This window comes from Momordica charantia, unplaced genomic scaffold, assembly GCF_013281855.1.
Source record: "Momordica charantia cultivar OHB3-1 unplaced genomic scaffold, Mcharantia_2.0 BLBB01000093.1, whole genome shotgun sequence".
Lineage (NCBI taxonomy): Eukaryota > Viridiplantae > Streptophyta > Magnoliopsida > Cucurbitales > Cucurbitaceae > Momordica > Momordica charantia.
In genome coordinates, this window is record NW_028275249.1 from 27,035 (window position 1) to 44,886 (window position 17,852).

The following is a 17,852-nucleotide window of genomic DNA, read 5'->3' on the forward strand; positions in this document are numbered from 1 at the left end:
CATTTTAGTTATCACAAATCTTGTTGTAAGCCATTTGGTGGGAACATAGCGTTTGAAAGGAACTAAGGTTGAAGTTAGCTTGGAAAAAGAAAGCTTGAAATGGAACTTGATTGAGTATATTGCAGTAACAAAACAATAAGTGTGAGTAGACCCACATTTAGAGGTTCATTTCTTAATGAAGAAATGGCTGTTAAACTTGTTGCATGTCCAAAACCGATGTGAATGCAATTGCAAGTGAACCTCTAATGTGTGTTGAAATCTACAGGGACTAAGTGAGATATTATCACTTATCTGCAACTAAAGATTCTAATGAAGGCTAATAGAGCCTCAATAAAGACCTTCATTGTTGGATGTGTCATCAAAAAGTTAATCTGAGAGGTGATGGTTTAGCGGAGATTGAAAAGAGATTGATAGAAAAGAATTAGTTTAGTATTATAGTCGAATAGGACTAATCTGAACAAGTGTGAAGTATACAGATACTTATTGCTTACCATTGAATTATTGCTTACCATTGAAATACTCTTAAGAACACGTCTAAAGTAGCATCCAACATAGAATGTAGACAGTCATTCCAAGTTGATGATCTCGTATTTGCAGTCTGGAGAACTATCATGATGAACTCAACAAACTTATTCAAATGAAGTGTGTTAGATAACAAAGATGCAAATGAAGTGTGTTGGATGAGTGACAAAATGCTTTTAATGTAAATTCTCTTTATTGTAAGATTTTAAATTATATGAACAAAATAAAACTAAAATTATAGAACTATGTTATGACTTGATATCTTTTCTTAAAGGGTACGTAGGTAACTTAAAGATAGTCAACCAACAAATCAAATATATTTCACAAACTTACATTATGACTTCGACCTCTTTTCTAAAGGAATATATAGGCCTTTTTTTTCTTTTTAAAAAATAAGTTTAGTCTTTAAAGAAAAAAATGAAAATCATTGAATTATTTGATCCATTTTCTTATAACTTCAGGGTTCATTCCCCCAACAAATTTAATTATTAAAATTAGAAATCAAAAGAAACTTACAAATTTAGTCAAAAGGACCCACACACTCCACAGTGTAGTTGAGCCAAATTAATATCTTGAGAAATATTTTACTAGAACCTCGAGTATTTCATTCTTTTAACTATGAGTTTCGTTTATTGTTGTTTTTCTTTAGTCCTTTGTTTAGCTGCATCTCTTTTAAGAACAAGTGAAGTCTCGAAATTCGTGTAAAAACTGCTCATCCAATTCTTAAGCTTGAGCTTATTTTTTGAGAAAGGGTTGATGTTCCATCATTTTTTTCTAATCAAATTGATATCCTTCATGAAACTGGACTCCAACCTTTATATATAATTGTTCTTTTTTATGTTTGGCCATTTGGGACTATCTAGTGTTTTTTCTGGAGGTACTGTGTGGCTGCTTTTTTTTCTTTTCCTTTTTGTAGGATATCATCGTCATGATCGTGGCCGAGCTACGAAGCTGAGGCAGTGTTCACATATATCCTATTAGGATTTAGGACTGTTTCATTACCATATCATCAGTGATTAGTGAGCCCTTGATTTTTTTTTCCACCTTCCAATTGTCCCCATAATTTTGTAAGTTGCAGTTGGAATGGTTATATATTTGTTTTGTCTTGGTGTACACGATATAAGCCAAAGCTTTAAGATTGAGATTTATTAATTTTTAACTTGTATTTAAATCTTTCTTACTCGGAGCATTCGACATTTGTATATATTCTGGGTTAGACTGAATTGATATTTCTATAGTATTGTAAAAATAAAAAATGTATACGAATATAAAAATATCAACATAATATCACTAATACAGACAAATATCGATGTTTGTTTTGCATGGATATTTATAAAATGTGAGATTTTGATATTTAAAACCCTGTTTTTACTTGAATTACCATATTACTATTTTATTTCCATTGTAGATTAATATAATAAAGCATAAAAGTACAGACTTGTTATCTTGCATGATATTGAGAAACTAAGGTCGTATATATATTTATTTATTTTAGAGATCTCACAACTATTACGATAATGTTGGGCGTTTTTGGACGGAATGACTTAAAATATTAGGTAAAAATAGTTTCTTTTACCCTGTCTTCTCCCATAGGTTCATAAGAGGGTAAATAGGATCACTTTAAGATAAGAAAAAATTCGACTACAAGAGACTTTTAAAGAGGCACAAGAATGTGAGTATACTTTAAGGGTGATTTGTACTTCGAAAGCCATGAGTTCCATTTACGAAAGCTTAAGCATGCATAACAAACTTGGTCCTTTTGATTAACTCGTTGCTACTTCTAATCTTTTGTAGTACCCTCTTTTTCTCAATCTGACTTTTCCATGTACGCGATACGGATTCCCAAGCTTCGAGAGGAGGAGGATGCCTTGAAATTCTTCAAGAAGCCTCAATTGGCTGCGACCAAGTCCAAGACTCAGATTAGAGTTTTGCCATCGAGAACTCCTACCTTCGATTCGCTCAAAACAATCGTCATCTTCTCCATTAACATTACTTTCGATTTTGTAGGCTGACAATTTCCCTCGGCTGAAGATTTTATGGATCATGAGACAACTTCGAAGAGCTTTTTCAAGGCGAGAGTCCACTTCCTCTTCTCGATCTCAGCTTTTCGAAAATAGATCATGACGGAAACAGAGAGAGCGTAAACCGAGATTGATGGAGAGCGTGAGCAGAACTAGATTTTTTTTATTAAAATATTATTATTATTATCATCATCATCATCATCTAGTTACGTTTTTATCTCATCTCATTCAAATCTAGAATTTTTTTAAAATAATGTAATTTTAATAGAAATATTAAAAAAAAAACTACAAGATTATCTAACTCCATTCTTAAAAAAATAATAATAAATAAATCTTATATTTTAAATACAAATTTAGTGCAGTCATATACTTTGTTGTAGATTTTTTAAAATATAAATCATAGTGAAAACTCATATAAAAAAGAATTTTAAGGAAATATTTGAGAAGAAAGACTGATAGAATAAAAAAGAGAGATTTAGAAACACATGGTCATCCTAATCTCGCTCTGCTTTCTCACTCTCGCTCTCTCTGTTTTCGGCTTTAGAGAGTGCCACAAAATGAGTGTCAACGAGAAAGGAAACTCGAATCCCGCAAAGCTTTGGACCGAAACTTCTGTAATTTGGGAACTGCGAATGTTGTTCGTATTCCAGCTAAAGATCCCAAATTGGTGGAATATACTAATTGGACCTAGATGTTAGTTTAATTAATATTAATGTTTCATGGTATAATATCATGTTCGGGTGGTTAAATTTTGCGTCATGAAAAGTATTCACATCTTGTCTATAAACAAAGATTGAATTAGTATTCACATCTCGTCTATAAACCAAGATTGAATTTTAATGTCAAAGCGAGCATAGTTCAACGATAATTAACATATACCTCTAATCAAAAATATCGTTTCAAATATTTAAAACTCTCGAGAGCTCCAAATTGTCTTTATGATGTTTTGTCCTTATTTAAATTGTATTAGTTTTTATACTAGGTGTGTCTATGTTTAATTGTAGTTCGGACTTGTATTAATACTCTATTAATGTCATATTTTATTTTATGATTGTTGAAAAAAATATATTTGTCATATACGCATTGCTTTTACTTATTTAAATCATCACTGAGTAGTTTTTTATCTTGTTTATATAGTCAACTAAAACGAGTTTCCAAATACTTCGATGAAAATTTGAAAATCCACCCATATCTATGTTTATAATGACATTATCCTAAGGTGATGCTAGGTGCTCTATTATTTACTAGGCTTCACATCAACAATGCTATTAACATCATTAATTAGTCTGGGAGACTGCCAAAGCGAGTATAACTCGACGATAATTGGTAAATATCTCCAACCAAGAGATTGTGACTTCGATCCCTTACACCCACATGTTATACTCAAAACAAAACAAAACAACAACAAAAACAAAAAAAAAGGTCTTGGAGACCATTTACTATGGAAAAATTAAAACAAGAATCCAACCTTCACTTTGATTTGATCGACATAACACATTAATGTTTCTTTAAAAAGTACAAATTTCAAATACTACTATTTTCGTCCTTGTAATTTCTAACTTCGATTAAGAACCAAAATACAACTACATTTGATGACATTTGGTGACAACAATATGTTATTTAAGGTGGCCATAGAAGCAACACGACGATCTACCCGCATAGATTAGTTTGTAGAACCTCTAAACCTTGCAACTTTCACCTACAAATATAATGATTCTCGACATTAAGTCACGTCATTTATCACGTCGTCTTTAAGTATCATATCTTATACTAGATTTATGTGTATGACGACTCGATAATTTTGCATGAATCTCTCAAAATTATGCATACCTATGCAATAATGCACCAAACATATCAAGACCCTTAGCAAGCAAAAAAAAAAATCTTGATATCACACTTGCACTTGGAAGATTTTAGAATTGAAAATTTTTATTAAGAAATTTAAGCATTTAGTAACCATTTATGTGGCTTCTTTCTATTTTCTAAAAAATATTCTCTATTTTCTCAAAATATTCTTAAAATTATATAGAAAGTTTGGAAACAACACAAATAAATTTTTATTTCTTATTTCCATTTCTAATTTATTCCAAAATAAAGATAAAAATATTATTTTATCGTTAACGATATTGAGATCATCTAATTCTATTGGTTTATTAAAAAAGAGGGGAAAAAACAAGAAATAAGGCCAATTACAATCGTGCCATTAAAATACACTAAAGAGAATTTCAAAAAATATTCAGATAGGACAAGTGAAGACATACAATAATGTTGAAAGAAAATGGTTATAATAACAAAAGAGAGATGAAAACAAAAGGATTAATTTAAAATTTAAATACTTTGGTATATAAACTTTCCAAACATTCCTTCTATCCATTTACTTTCAAACATTCCTTCTAATCCATATACTTTCAAGTTTTGTTTATTTTAAAAAGTAACCATTTTAACTCAGCTATTTTCATTTTTATTTAATTTCTTTCGGTAATAATTTTAATACGACACTTTACTAACTAAATTTTTTTAAATTGCAACCATAAAATTTGAATTAAATGATTTTTCACTAGGTACAAAATTTGTGTCAAAATTTTACAAATATAGATTAAAATAAACATTTTGATAGTATAAGAACTAAAATTAAAAATTAAAAGTACAAAAACCAATAAACTGTATGAACCAAAATGAATGTTTTAAAAATACAACAACCAAAATATGCGGAACCAAAAAGTGAAAAGTACAAGGATCAAGTAAGGAGACAAATTCTAAAGGAGTCATCATTTTTATAAAGTAAATACTAGAAGTTAAAATTAAAAGTTGATGCAATAGAAGCATGATGAAGGGAGATTTTCCTTTTATGAGAGGCATTCTACATCCCACTAAACACAAGTGATTTCCCCAAACAGTTTAAATCTGTGCCTCTCAAGAATCCTTTTAGGCCACATGATGCAGAAAAGTATAAGCTATATCATATATGAATGAAAATGAGGGGAATAATTAGAGCTTCTGGAAAGAAAGCAGAAGGATAAATAATTCCTCAAACAGGATTGATGGGCAAAATTGTTCATTTCCAAAATCCAAACAGATGCTGAGATGCAAAAAAAAAACTAGCTTTCCCACCACAAAGATAAATTAAATAGACAATTATACCTTAACTTTAGATACTCTTCTCCGAGCATGTGCAAATAGGAAGAGAACGAGGAGTAAGATACAAAGCATTACTAACGAAAGAGTTTTCCATAGCTCGATGGCACGGGGTTGGTCGAATTTGCTTTCTGACCCATCCTGAAAATTTTTGTTGCATTTGTATAAGAAATATATAACTTGCACTTGGTTTATTATCTGTCTGCTGAGTTTTGAACTTTTGTGTTCTGTGGAATGTAAAAAGTTTGTAAGTGTTCGTATGTTCGTCCATGAACGTGCCAGTGTTCGTCAGATGGTGTATTTGCAGGTGAGAAAGCATTTCAAATTGGAAGAGATTTTAAATGGATAAGGAAGTTGGAAGAGAAATTTAAAGGGCTAAGGAAAGGAATTGAAAAGGCTTACTTTCATATCAAGATTTCCCATAAGTTGCAGGTGTCTCGTTGTAAAGATTTTCTGAGCATGCTTAAAAAGTTCCAAATCCAGGTAATTGAGTGTTCTAATCTGCTGCAGAACCTCTTCAGAAACATGTCGTCGTGCCTGCAAGAAAGTATTGATGTTTAAAAGAATCGGCAAAATGACCTTATCATAATCGAACATTTTTGGTTCCATGTTCTCTTACATCTTTCACTTAGAGCAATAAAAGGAATTAAGTAAATTTATATACGATGTGTAGATATTCCCGAAACCTCCCAATCTCTAAACAACGTAAAAGAAGCGCCCATGTTGGTACCGGTTCCGGAAGGGTAAACAAAAAAGGAATGGTTTCTTGGTTTTTGTTCTTTCTTTTTCATTGTGGACAAATTTCTTTAGAAATGAGAAGCGAAAAATAGACAACAATCACGCGGTCCTTATGTTTCTCAAAAACTAAAACAAAAAGAACTCCTAAGAAATCCACTCAATTTTCCACAAAGGACTATGACTTCAAATATAATGGATCAGCAAAGCTTTTATGTGAAGGACCCTATACGTTTATTCTCTAGCAGAGTAATGGTGACAATAAAACTCAGTAGAATCGGGTATCGACTTGTACCTCTTTTGAGAAATTTGCAGGAGATATCTTCTTTAAAGAAGCAAACCGACGACGTGATTGGGTCTTTAGTAGACTTGAAATGCACCCTTCATAAACTTCAATAAGTTCTGTGGCAGTCATCTGCCATGCAGAAATCAAGGAATACAACTTTAGACCAGATATATATAAACTGCAGATATAAAATTTTTCTGAGGTGACTTACATTTTCCCTTTTTGTTTCAACTTCTTTTCGTAGGGTAGCCTTTTCATCCAAGGTATTATTATTCTGTAATGGAAACGCATGATAAATAACAATCTCGAATTATGCAAATGAAATAAGTAATAAACAGGGAGAGGAGTTTGCCTGATCAACATTATTCTCAAGCTCAGAATCCAAATGCAAAGAGCTATTACCTGTAATTCAAAATGAGACGTTAGACAAACCACAGGACAACATTTCTCATAACACCCCAAAAAATATATATAAATTCAGAACTACATACACCTTTTTTTTTATTTTCATAGATTAGAAGTACTTCATTGAAACTTCCTTAGTTAGAGGAGCTCTCCCCTCCTTTTGTAAATTATCATTGCTCTTAAATTCTTAATGAATGATTACCTGTCTATTATATTAAAATATACCCTCTTTGAATGAAAAGACAGAAAAAAAAATAAACCTGATTGATTGTCAGCTAAAGTGTCCATGCTAAAGTTGGCATCTTTTAGCTGTGAAATCACCTGTGCACCAACTACATTTGCAAACATCGCCGCAGATTCCTTATGTTCCGCAGTTAGACCAACATATAGCATATCGTCCAACCTCTTCTGCAAGATTTACAAGCATCTACCATAATTGCAACCATAAGGAGGCAAAGTATCAGAAAAATAATTGTCCAAGTATTGACTTATAACTTAAGAAACCTTCTCTTGTTACCTTTGCCACATGAAGCACATGTTGACCAAGACTCTTATGTTCCTGTACACAGTGCCGGATCTCATGTGATTCAGCTAGGTAGGAGTTGTTTGTCAATCCAGCTATCTGTACACTTTTCAATAGTCAACTATCAACCACATTTTGAAAAGAACGAAAAAGTGCATCATAAAATGCATTATTAATAGTGTATTGCACCAAGAAAACTGATATCTGATTGGTATTATTTAAACAACTTCATATAGCTGATGGTGTTTGAAAGTACCAAAAAACATCGACAAATGTATAAATTATAATAACTTAGTAATTTAAACTTGAAGCCCACACGAGACAGCACTCATTTGGTAGCTGATCCCAATAACCAAATGAGGGGCCAAATTAACTGGCTAACTTCCGGGTCGAGAAAATTGAGAACACTATAATCACTCTTTAAAAAAATTGGAAATAATTCATACTCGTACACTATTATATCTTACAAACCAGATGATGTTAAAGTGAAACGGGACTGGAGATGACATACAAACAAATATATCCATCTAGAGAACAACCAACAGTGAAAACTGTCTAAATCACAATAATGCCAATACTTTTAACAAATTCAGAATTACCTGGAAGGTAGCCCCATTATGAATAATCTCATGAGCAATGGGCTCATCAATAAACTCATGCAGTGGCATAAGAATGTCCTCCATGTCATATGGACTATTGCTCTTGACCTCACTAAGACCCTTCTGTCTTCTAGCATCTCTCTGTTCAGAACATTCAGTAGATAGTGATGTTTTTGATAAGATTGTAGTTAGTAAATAAGAGAGAAAAAAATCAAGATTAAATGATTAATAAAATATATCATATCACACACATAGGCTAAAAGCCCACAACCGTAATTTCTCATCATTAAATTCCCTTTGAGACTACTCCACATTAATTTGTAGAAATAACTGTTTCCCTTTTAATTTTTTCACTTGAAATCGTTATTGACAAGCTCATAAAGAATAAATTCAGTTCCAGAAGGAAAAAAAATAAGAAGAAGACTGAAGAAAGAAAAAGGTCATCCATTAAAGCAAACTAAAAAAAGGTTCCAAAGACTGATTTTTCTACAAACTCTAGATACAGCTTGCTTTTCTTATCAAATTCTCATTCTGACCAAAACAGCTCCAAAGCTTGGTGTTTATATTAAGCATGAAGCACAGCCTCAATTCTCATTCATGATATTTTACAAAGATACAACATATTCTATCTGCAGATGAGAATGGAAAAATAAAATCCTCAATCCCCATGGCTTTCTATACAATGAGGCGGATAAAACTGTAATTTCTTTTATTGATCTAAGAATAGTGAACTATATAATTAGAGATGTAACCAAAATGGAAATTTGATTGAACCATATGTCTACACAGCTAAAAAATACACCATGACACAAATATGGCCATACAATACATATACAAAACCAAAAGAAACTACAAGAATTAGGGAAACAGAAAGGAAAAAGGAAATAAGGGGGCAGCATTTATGACACTGCCTCACCAAACCCCCTTGTGTCCCGAAGCATGCCTTTAAACACATTTATAATCACTAGGTAATCCTAGATCTTGTATAAATGTATTCGTGTAAGCAAGTCATTCATGTTCTATACATCTAATTATATTTTTCTCCACTTGTTCAAAAAATTCATTATGAAGATGCACAATGACAAGATTGGCCAACAGGACACTTACTCGAGCAAATAGGTCTCCCCTCATCCATGGAACCAAATACTTCCACGGCCAAATATCTAGTGTGCTCACTCCCTTTGTCTTAGCACGTACGGTTTTGGACATTTTTGTAGCAGAAGCCAGGTTGGGATGTACCAAAAATCTAGCTGCTACCTCAACTGAAAATTCATAAGAACTAAGAACCCGGTCAACTGGATTCCTGACAATTGTCACCACTGAAGTTCTCTCCTTGGGAAGTTTTTGCATCATGCTATAATCATCATGAGTAGCTAACAATCTGCACTTTGACTTGCTGCAATTCAAATACAATACATACAGATGCAAGAAAATTAATAGAATACTATCACAAAGTTAGTCTTGGATCCAAAAGTTTTAGGTTCTGATTTCAATACGTTTCCCTTCATCTCCTGATATCATAGGAAGGGCCCTTCCCCTACCTCCCAAAGTAACATAATATCAAAAATTTTAGTTTCCACTCCCCTTTCCCCAAGCCCCCCAAAAAATAACATAATGTTGAAAAAAATAACATACTCTCTAGTTGCTATTTTTTGATGAGTACTTCTTTAACCAATGTTCTTCTATTATTCTCTTCCTCAAAAAGTTGTTCTCAGTTATGATGATAAAAATATGATTAATTGAATTTTTCTGTATTCAGGTTTCAGTTTTTCATATGTAAAATGGGTTTGAAACTAAAGATCAATAATTATTGTAAAATAAGGTAAAATTAAAACTAGAAAAACATAGAATATTTTCAAAAGTTAAAAGCACCTCATATGAAACAATTTGAAAAAGAAAATGACAACCATCATGAGAAAATAAAATTATACCTGGGATCAAAACGAAGCTTATCATAAGAACGGGGACACTCTTGAGAGCTTGGGTACAACTTTTTCAAGAAACTGCATACCATTACGGAACCAAATAAACACTAAAACTCCGATACTTGGGTGGTCAATATTCAGTAAATTTCATGATTTTGGAAGTTACCAATGGTAGTATGATCGCCCTCCTGTTCTTGGGACATGAAGAAAAAACAGTAAATCTTGCAGTGTATGTTTATCTTTGTTGACACCTTGATGGAGAGAAGATGAGGCCCAATTTTTGACAACCCTTTCACAGTGTCCAAAATTGTTTTCAACGGTTGAAGCACATGCTGGCATATAATGCAAAGAACTTAGTTTATCAATAAATAAGAGCAAGATGCCAAGAAAACATGACGTTACAAAATATTACAGATTTTATTGCTCAAATTGATGCAAATAATATGACTTTCTCTGTATTACCTTCAAGATCAAATTTGTGGATTCACATTACTTTACTAAAGGCAAGTGAGCAATATAGGGTAAAAATGGAAGAAAAGAAATTGGATAAAGAAATCTAAAAGAATAATGCAGAGGTAGGCAGGTACCAACCTATTCTGAAGAATATCAGAAACAAAGTTAACTTAGTAGTAGGATCCATGCATCTCACTCCTTCAACCACTGAAAAAGCAGAGGTTAAAAGATTAAGGAAAGAGCATTCATAGAAAAAATGATTTATGTATTTACTAAATAAGGGGACAACAAAACCATATATAGGATATCAGATCCTTCATACCATCTCTTAAAAATCAAGATATTGAGCTTGAAAACAATATTTCTCCATTGGCAGACATCAATCATTAGTCAACCTCCACAAATATTCTTAAAATCATTGACTAAACCTCTATTAAAAATCAAGATATTGAGCTAAAAACAATATTTCTCCATTGGCAGACATCAATCATTAGTCAACCTCCACAAATATTCTTAAAATCATTGACTAAACCTCTATTAAAAATCAAGATATTAAGCTAAAAAACAAATATTTACCCATTGGCAGACATCAATATTAGTCAAATAACATCTCCACAAACATTCTTAAAATCATTGATTAAACATTTCTCTAAAGCTCAAACCTTATTCGCTCTATGAAGAAAGCATCCTCAGAACTAATAACGAGGTAAAAAAATCAGCCACAAGCCAGACCAAAAGACCCACCTAAAAATAACCGCACCAGAGAATCACAGATTCACCAGACCAGAAAGGAGATGATAATAGCTCGGGAATTTAAGAAGCGAAAGAAAAAAGCGAAGAAATGCAAAGGAAGAAACAAACCCACCAGGCGCAAGAGTTAAAAAGAAGCACACAGAAGAGGAACAGAAACGAAATCCATCGATTCAAGCGGCAAGAAACAGAGCATTAACCCGACAACAACAAGAAAAAGGGAAACCCAGAAGGAAGATGGATGTCCTACCAGTATCGGTTTGAGGGATCTCGTGCTCATAAATTCCCGAGATCGTGTTGGGATTCCGAGAGACAGGCCTCGCGATCAATGAGGGCCCACCAAAATCCCGCCTTCAGAAACTTCCAGAGTCCCAGAAAGGCACTTTTCCCCCTCAAATTTTCTCAGCATCCAAACAGAAACCATCAAAACAAAAGGGAGGAAAAAAAACCAATCAAAATTTCTCCGGTTGGTGGGAAATAGTGTTGAAAACAAGGGCTAGATTTTCTCCACCTCCGAGAACGAAGGGGAGAATTAATCGCTACGCCCAAAACTTCAACAGCTTTCTTTTCCACTCTCTGAAACAGAGAATTGGAATGATTTTCGTAAGAATATGAAAAAACAGAGCGCCATTGGACATATATATATCCACAGAGGCACAGTTGACAACTCCAAAATGACGTTAAAAGACAGCCTGCCTAACAGAGAGATACTTCCTCTGGAGGGGTAAAATTGTAAACCAACATTGCCACCATTAATTTTACATTAAGTTACTTTTCAAAAGAAAAAAACAAAAATTTGTACTAGGTTAAAAAGTTTTAAATATTTATATATAATGGATAAAATTAATAATAAATATCTATCGTCTTTAGTTTTCATATTCAATTAATCAAATGAATTTATCTTTTGGTAGATTTGTATTTTAAATTTATTTTGGATTAGAAATCCTGAAAATTTCACTATTTTCAGATTTGAATTTAAAAATTTAATCGATATAATTACATTAAAAAAATTTGATAAATATATTATTTCATATTATCAATCTAACATATATCTTCTATCATCAATGGATTGGAAATTAGAATTTCTTTATATCCAAATGGTGTTGAACAAAAAAAAATTATTTCATTTTTTAAAATAAAAATATGTAAAACATAATATATTTTAAATTACTATGTTAATAAATTGATTAAATCAGCTAAGATATGCATATTGGAAAAAAATATATATATATAATGGTTTTCTTTGAATATTTTGTTTCAGATTTTTGTTTCTGGATTAATGATTACAGCATTCTAAAAATTTCACACTTGCCAGTCAAATATAGTAAAACTAAAAACAATTAGATGTGAAATTGAATTTTGATACCGTAATTATGTTTTTAAATTTTATTACTCATTTGTCTACCGCAGTTTTAAGAAAAATAATAATCAAATTTTTGAAAAGGAAATTGTAAATGTGGCTAAATTGAAATTTGAACTTTAAAAATTTGTTAGCAGATTAGATAAAATAAATAAATAAAAGTAAAAAAAAACTATTTTTTTTTTGGACAGAAGGTAGAATGGTTTTTTTAGGGAAAGACTTATCAGTAAAATTAAAGGACACATGGGCTACATGCTATGAAAGTCTACTCTTCAAAAGGAACTGAAATCCAAAATAATAACTCACTTTAACGTCTCTAGTTATAAATTAAAAAAAAAATGACTACTTTAATTTTAAACTATGGAAATTTTGAAGATTTTATTGAATGAATATTCTTATTTCAAGAAGCCTTTATGAAAGCAGAAAATGCAAGATATTTTATCAAGCAATACGTGGAGTTATTAACTTCTGATGCAATTAGTAAAATGCAAGATATATGTTGGTAGATAAGTCATCAAGTTCCATTAAATTAGGTCAAAGCATCAACGATAATTGGCATATACTCTCAACCAGAAGGTTGTGAGTTCGAATCTCCCCAACATGTTGCACTAAAAAAAAGTTCCATTAAATTAGCATTCGTTGTTTATTATCAATAATATCTTATAAACATTTAGGTTGAAATATAGCTTTTAAATTCAATTTCAAAGATAGATGGACCAATATTAGTTCATAATAAAACAAAAACACAACTTTGAACAAATTATTTTAAAAAATCTCATTTAGTGATATATATTATTATTCTTTATTCAAACATTTAATATTCTCTTAATCTATTATGTATCACAACTATTGAAAGCTAGAATCTATTAAAAAAGTAGAGATACCTTAATGACTGAGCTATGTGAGTTATGTTCTTGATGTTCATGATATATTAAGATTTTTTTAAAAAAAAATTAACTAATTTCCTTTTTCTTTTTTGAAAAATCAAATGAAAATTTTTAATGTTGTCCTTATTGATAAAAAAATTAAAAAAAAAGGAAAATTTTTAATGTTGTGATCCATAAAATAGTCATTATGAACAAAAAAAATACCATAGTATTTGACCCACTATTCCTAACATGACTCCACTCCTAAAGAGGAAGTTTTTCATTATGAACTGATAAACACTTCAGTTTTTGTATTCTCTCTTTATTATGGTCAAGACTTTTGCATTTTCTCTCTATAGCTTTAATAGGTATTTTTTTGTGAAGAAACTGGTGGTGGAGTGGTGGTTTTAAGTACTTGAATTTAATTTAAGTTTGAGGCCTTAAAATGGTGGGTGGAAATACAAATTTGAATTTGTAATTGATATCGTTGTAGTCTTCGATTTAGTTTAGGGAAAATAAAGTATAGAAATGTTTAAAATAAGACGTTATTTAGTAGATGGAATCTATTAGTAGAAGTAAAAGATAAAATGGCTCAACCTATAATAAGTTAAGTTTAATACATGGTCCACAAATAATCTATATTGATTTGACGTATGGATCCAACCGCTATCTTAAATCCAAGTAAAATCAAGTGTTTCAAGGAAACACTAATTGATAGAGGATGTAAAAAGTATCAATATTTTTGGGGGTTAAAGCTTGATCGCAAGGTCCGAGACGACCTAGAAAGCACTGGAACATGATCAACTTTGTAAGCCTACTTGGGTATTGAGCTTTAAGATATTACGTATAAATAAAAAGAGAGATAGTCTGGTTCTTATAAGCTCTTGATTCTTAAGTGCCGCTGAGAATGTTCTGTCAAAAGGACCCATGACTTGGCCCTTTCCCTGGCACACTGCCATCGAATCCACTAATCCTCCAAAATATCATTCAACAACTTACTAACGAACGAACTCGACATATGACACATGATGAGTCATAATAGGATAACCCATCAACCTTTTAAATAAAAGCTTTGGGTTAGCTTTTATTCACTCTAGAGCTTAAGCTAAAATTGTATTCCTTTTTCCCTCTGCCAATGGGGGCCGTGGAACATTTTCTTTTTCTAATAATTCTTTCAATGATGTGTACTCACACATCTTCAATTCTTGAGATCGAGATATCACAGTAACAATGACGAATAATACTTTTTGGAATTCATTTTTTCTTATTTTGGGAGAATTTTCACTGAAAGTGTGTACTTTTTGAAATGATCTAAATAAAACCAATGTTCAAGTTTTCAAATTAAGATTTGATGAATTTATCCATTTTATTTGAAAGAAGTAACAAATTACCTTTTCTCAAAAAAAGAAAAAAAGAAGCAACAAATTACCTAATTTAATTGAAAGTAATATAGGTAACATAAACAATACTCCTACAAATGTGGAAATGATATAAATTGTCATTATTGTCACATTATTTATCAATAATTGTAGTAAATATTATTGTTATTTATTTTCACTACACATATGAAACCTTATACACTTTAAAAAATATATAAAGTAAAGAACCAAACCTACAGAATATGGTTAATTGCAGGTTAAATAATTCAGTCACACACAGGAGAGTGAAGTTTTCATTACAAAAAATTAAATTTGAGATATTAAGTAGTATTGTCATTGGACTAATAATTTTCTTTCTATAAAATGTGGAATTGAAAGTTAAGGCAAAAATTTCACTAGTCTACCTATGAGACATTAGAATAAAATATTCAAAGTCACCTCAACCTGACTGTAGCATGTCATCAACCGTTCCACGCTCAAATAAAACATATAAAAATGGATTATCACTTAATTAGAAAAAAAAATTGCAGTTTCAATCGTGTAAAGTCCCAACATTGTTAAGGATAACAGTACCTCAAGTCCGGAAGTATCTTCACAATAGTATGATACTGTCTGCTTTGGATATAACATTCATGATTTTTGTCTCATGTTAATGGAGATATCGTCCCTCATATATATACCAATGTTTTCTCCTTCGCTAGCCAATGTGGAACTTTGTTTGCACTCTTTATAAACCCAATATGTAATACATATGTCAAAGAATATATCCTGATCAAGGTAGTTTTATTGGTTTATAGAACACTCTTTAACACACCTTAAATCAATCCGCTATCGTTTCATATAAGTTTTAGATATATCTTAAAATTTCAAAAATACTGCCAATATAAACATAACTCAATGATTCAGATATTTTGTTTGATTGCAGGTTCAGCTCTCCCTCCCCATCAACTTTCTTAATTTATTTTATAATTTTTTTTTAAACCAAAAACCAACCTTCTCCCCCTTTATCATTAAGATTAAGATTGTTTTCTTTTAAAAAATAATCTTTAAGAGAGTTAAAAGACACCAATTTTGTGTTTACAAGAACAAATTTGGTGTGTTTCAACCTCCAAGGATACATAAACAAACAAAATGCCTCTCTTGTGATTCAACTTTCAAAAAATAGAGTACGATCGCCTGTGGGAGTTCTTCCATGAAATCCATTTGGTTTGACTCGAGATTGAAATTTTCAATCCTAAATTGAACTCTCTATGTTTTAATTTAAATCTTAAATTAAATTGTATTACAGTTAAATTATAGTTTTGGTTTCGAATTTTATTTTAATCCTTATGATTTAGAATTTTTAATTTGGTGTGTATGATTTCGTTAAACTTTCTCAGACATATGTTCATCTTAGCATGAAAAATAAATCTCGAAAACCTACATTCCTTTTAATATTAAATTACATCCTAATTTATCTTCATAATTTTCAAAAATCTACTAATATTAAAAAGGAAATACCCGTTTTCTCGATAACTTATTTTCCCTTTTCACCGACATACGTACTTTATAATGAATGTTAGCTTATCGTCTCTTCTTAATTAGCAAAACTATATAAAAAAAAAAAGGTGACACGTAAGAAAACTATAAACATTTAGTAATGGTGAAGACGACTGGAGAGATTTGACCAAAATCATATGGATTACTTTAAAACTTAGAGACCAAATTAAAATAAAGCACAAAACTATAAACACTAAAATAGTAGATTAAACCTTGTATTTTTAATATCTATAATTTAACCTAAACTCTATATCTTGTTTGAACTTTTACTTTTATTTTCTTTTAACTTTTGTTTATTATCAAATTATATTAGTTTTTTTTTCTTTTTTAATAAAATATGGGGCAAGCGGTAAATGTCAAAACTTTCATACCAACAAACCTAATTTTATCTTTTGTCAATTTATATTTAAGTTCTAAGAACTAATTATTGAAATTCCAATCAAACTTTTACAAAATATAAATCTTCTTTTAGGCGTTCAAAATAAGTGGATTTTACTTTCCACTTTGAATTTCGAAATTCACAATTCCCAATATGTTTCAACGTCTTTTGAAACTCAATGCATTGCATGTGAACCCCGTGTTCTTTTAAAATCTGTTTCCCTTCTACTTTGGTGCAAAATTACAATATTACCCTTCTTCGAGATTTTTTTTCCCTCAACTTTGATATTCTAGTCCTTGTAGTTTTAAAAATTCCTTTACTTTTAACTTTTATTCATCTTAGTTTTTATATTTTTAAAACGTGATCATTTTGGTCAATATATTTTAAACTTTTCATTCATCTTAAATCTTGTACTTTTAAAATGTATATTTCGATTCTTGTACTTTAAAAAAATTATCATTTTGGTATCATTTTAATTTTAATTTTATCTTATTTTTTCTATCATAATTTTAACATTACAATATGCTCCTTGAGTTTCTTAAAATATAAATTTATATTAAAGAGTTTTCATTATATATATTACAATTAATGATCAAAATGATCACCTTTAAAAAATATAGGAACCAAAACGAACGTTTTAAAAAATATAAAAATCAAAGTGAACAAAAGTTAAAAATAAAGAGATCAAAATATAGCATGTAAGAATATAAATAACCGAAGATAAAAAAGTATATGGACCACAGTTATATTTAAATCTTTTATTTTTACTCCTCTACGAAATTACAATATTTCCCTTCCTTGAGAAAGTTTTTTTTTTTCCTCGTTATTTTTTAAATGTCAATAAGTAATATTTGTCGTTGGAGATTGTGAGGAATTAGAATTTTCGAATTATTAAATTAATTAATTAATTAAAATTTGCGAAGGACATCGCGCGCCATTCCCTCCTGTCCTATTATCAGTTCGTTATTTTGTTAT

The 17,852-nt window shown here is 30.7% G+C and overlaps 1 protein-coding gene across 4 annotated transcripts; it reads right to left on the reverse strand.

The window, feature by feature from the left end:
* Positions 1-3,993: 3,993 nt before the first annotated feature.
* On the reverse strand, positions 3,994-11,975 carry LOC111020531 (protein-tyrosine sulfotransferase). Of its 4 annotated transcripts, none has more exons than XM_088118305.1 (14): positions 11,605-11,974; positions 10,743-10,811; positions 10,318-10,483; positions 10,158-10,229; positions 9,334-9,622; positions 8,227-8,367; positions 7,622-7,726; positions 7,365-7,512; positions 7,052-7,101; positions 6,911-6,973; positions 6,709-6,828; positions 6,081-6,215; positions 5,685-5,819; positions 3,994-4,242 (listed from the first exon to the last, which is right to left on the reverse strand). In XM_088118305.1, exons 2-14 carry the CDS (start codon positions 10,789-10,791, stop codon positions 4,207-4,209), a joined length of 1,509 nt encoding a protein of 502 aa, XP_087974431.1. In that variant the 5' UTR covers positions 10,792-10,811; positions 11,605-11,974; the 3' UTR covers positions 3,994-4,206. The 4 variants fall into 4 exon arrangements, with proteins under 4 accessions (XP_087974431.1, XP_087974432.1, XP_022152918.1 ...); XM_088118306.1 differs by lacking the exon at positions 11,605-11,974 and adding an exon at positions 11,470-11,597; XM_022297226.2 differs by lacking the exon at positions 3,994-4,242 and having other exon boundaries at positions 5,561-5,819.
* Between the last annotated feature and the right edge of the window lie 5,877 nt (positions 11,976-17,852).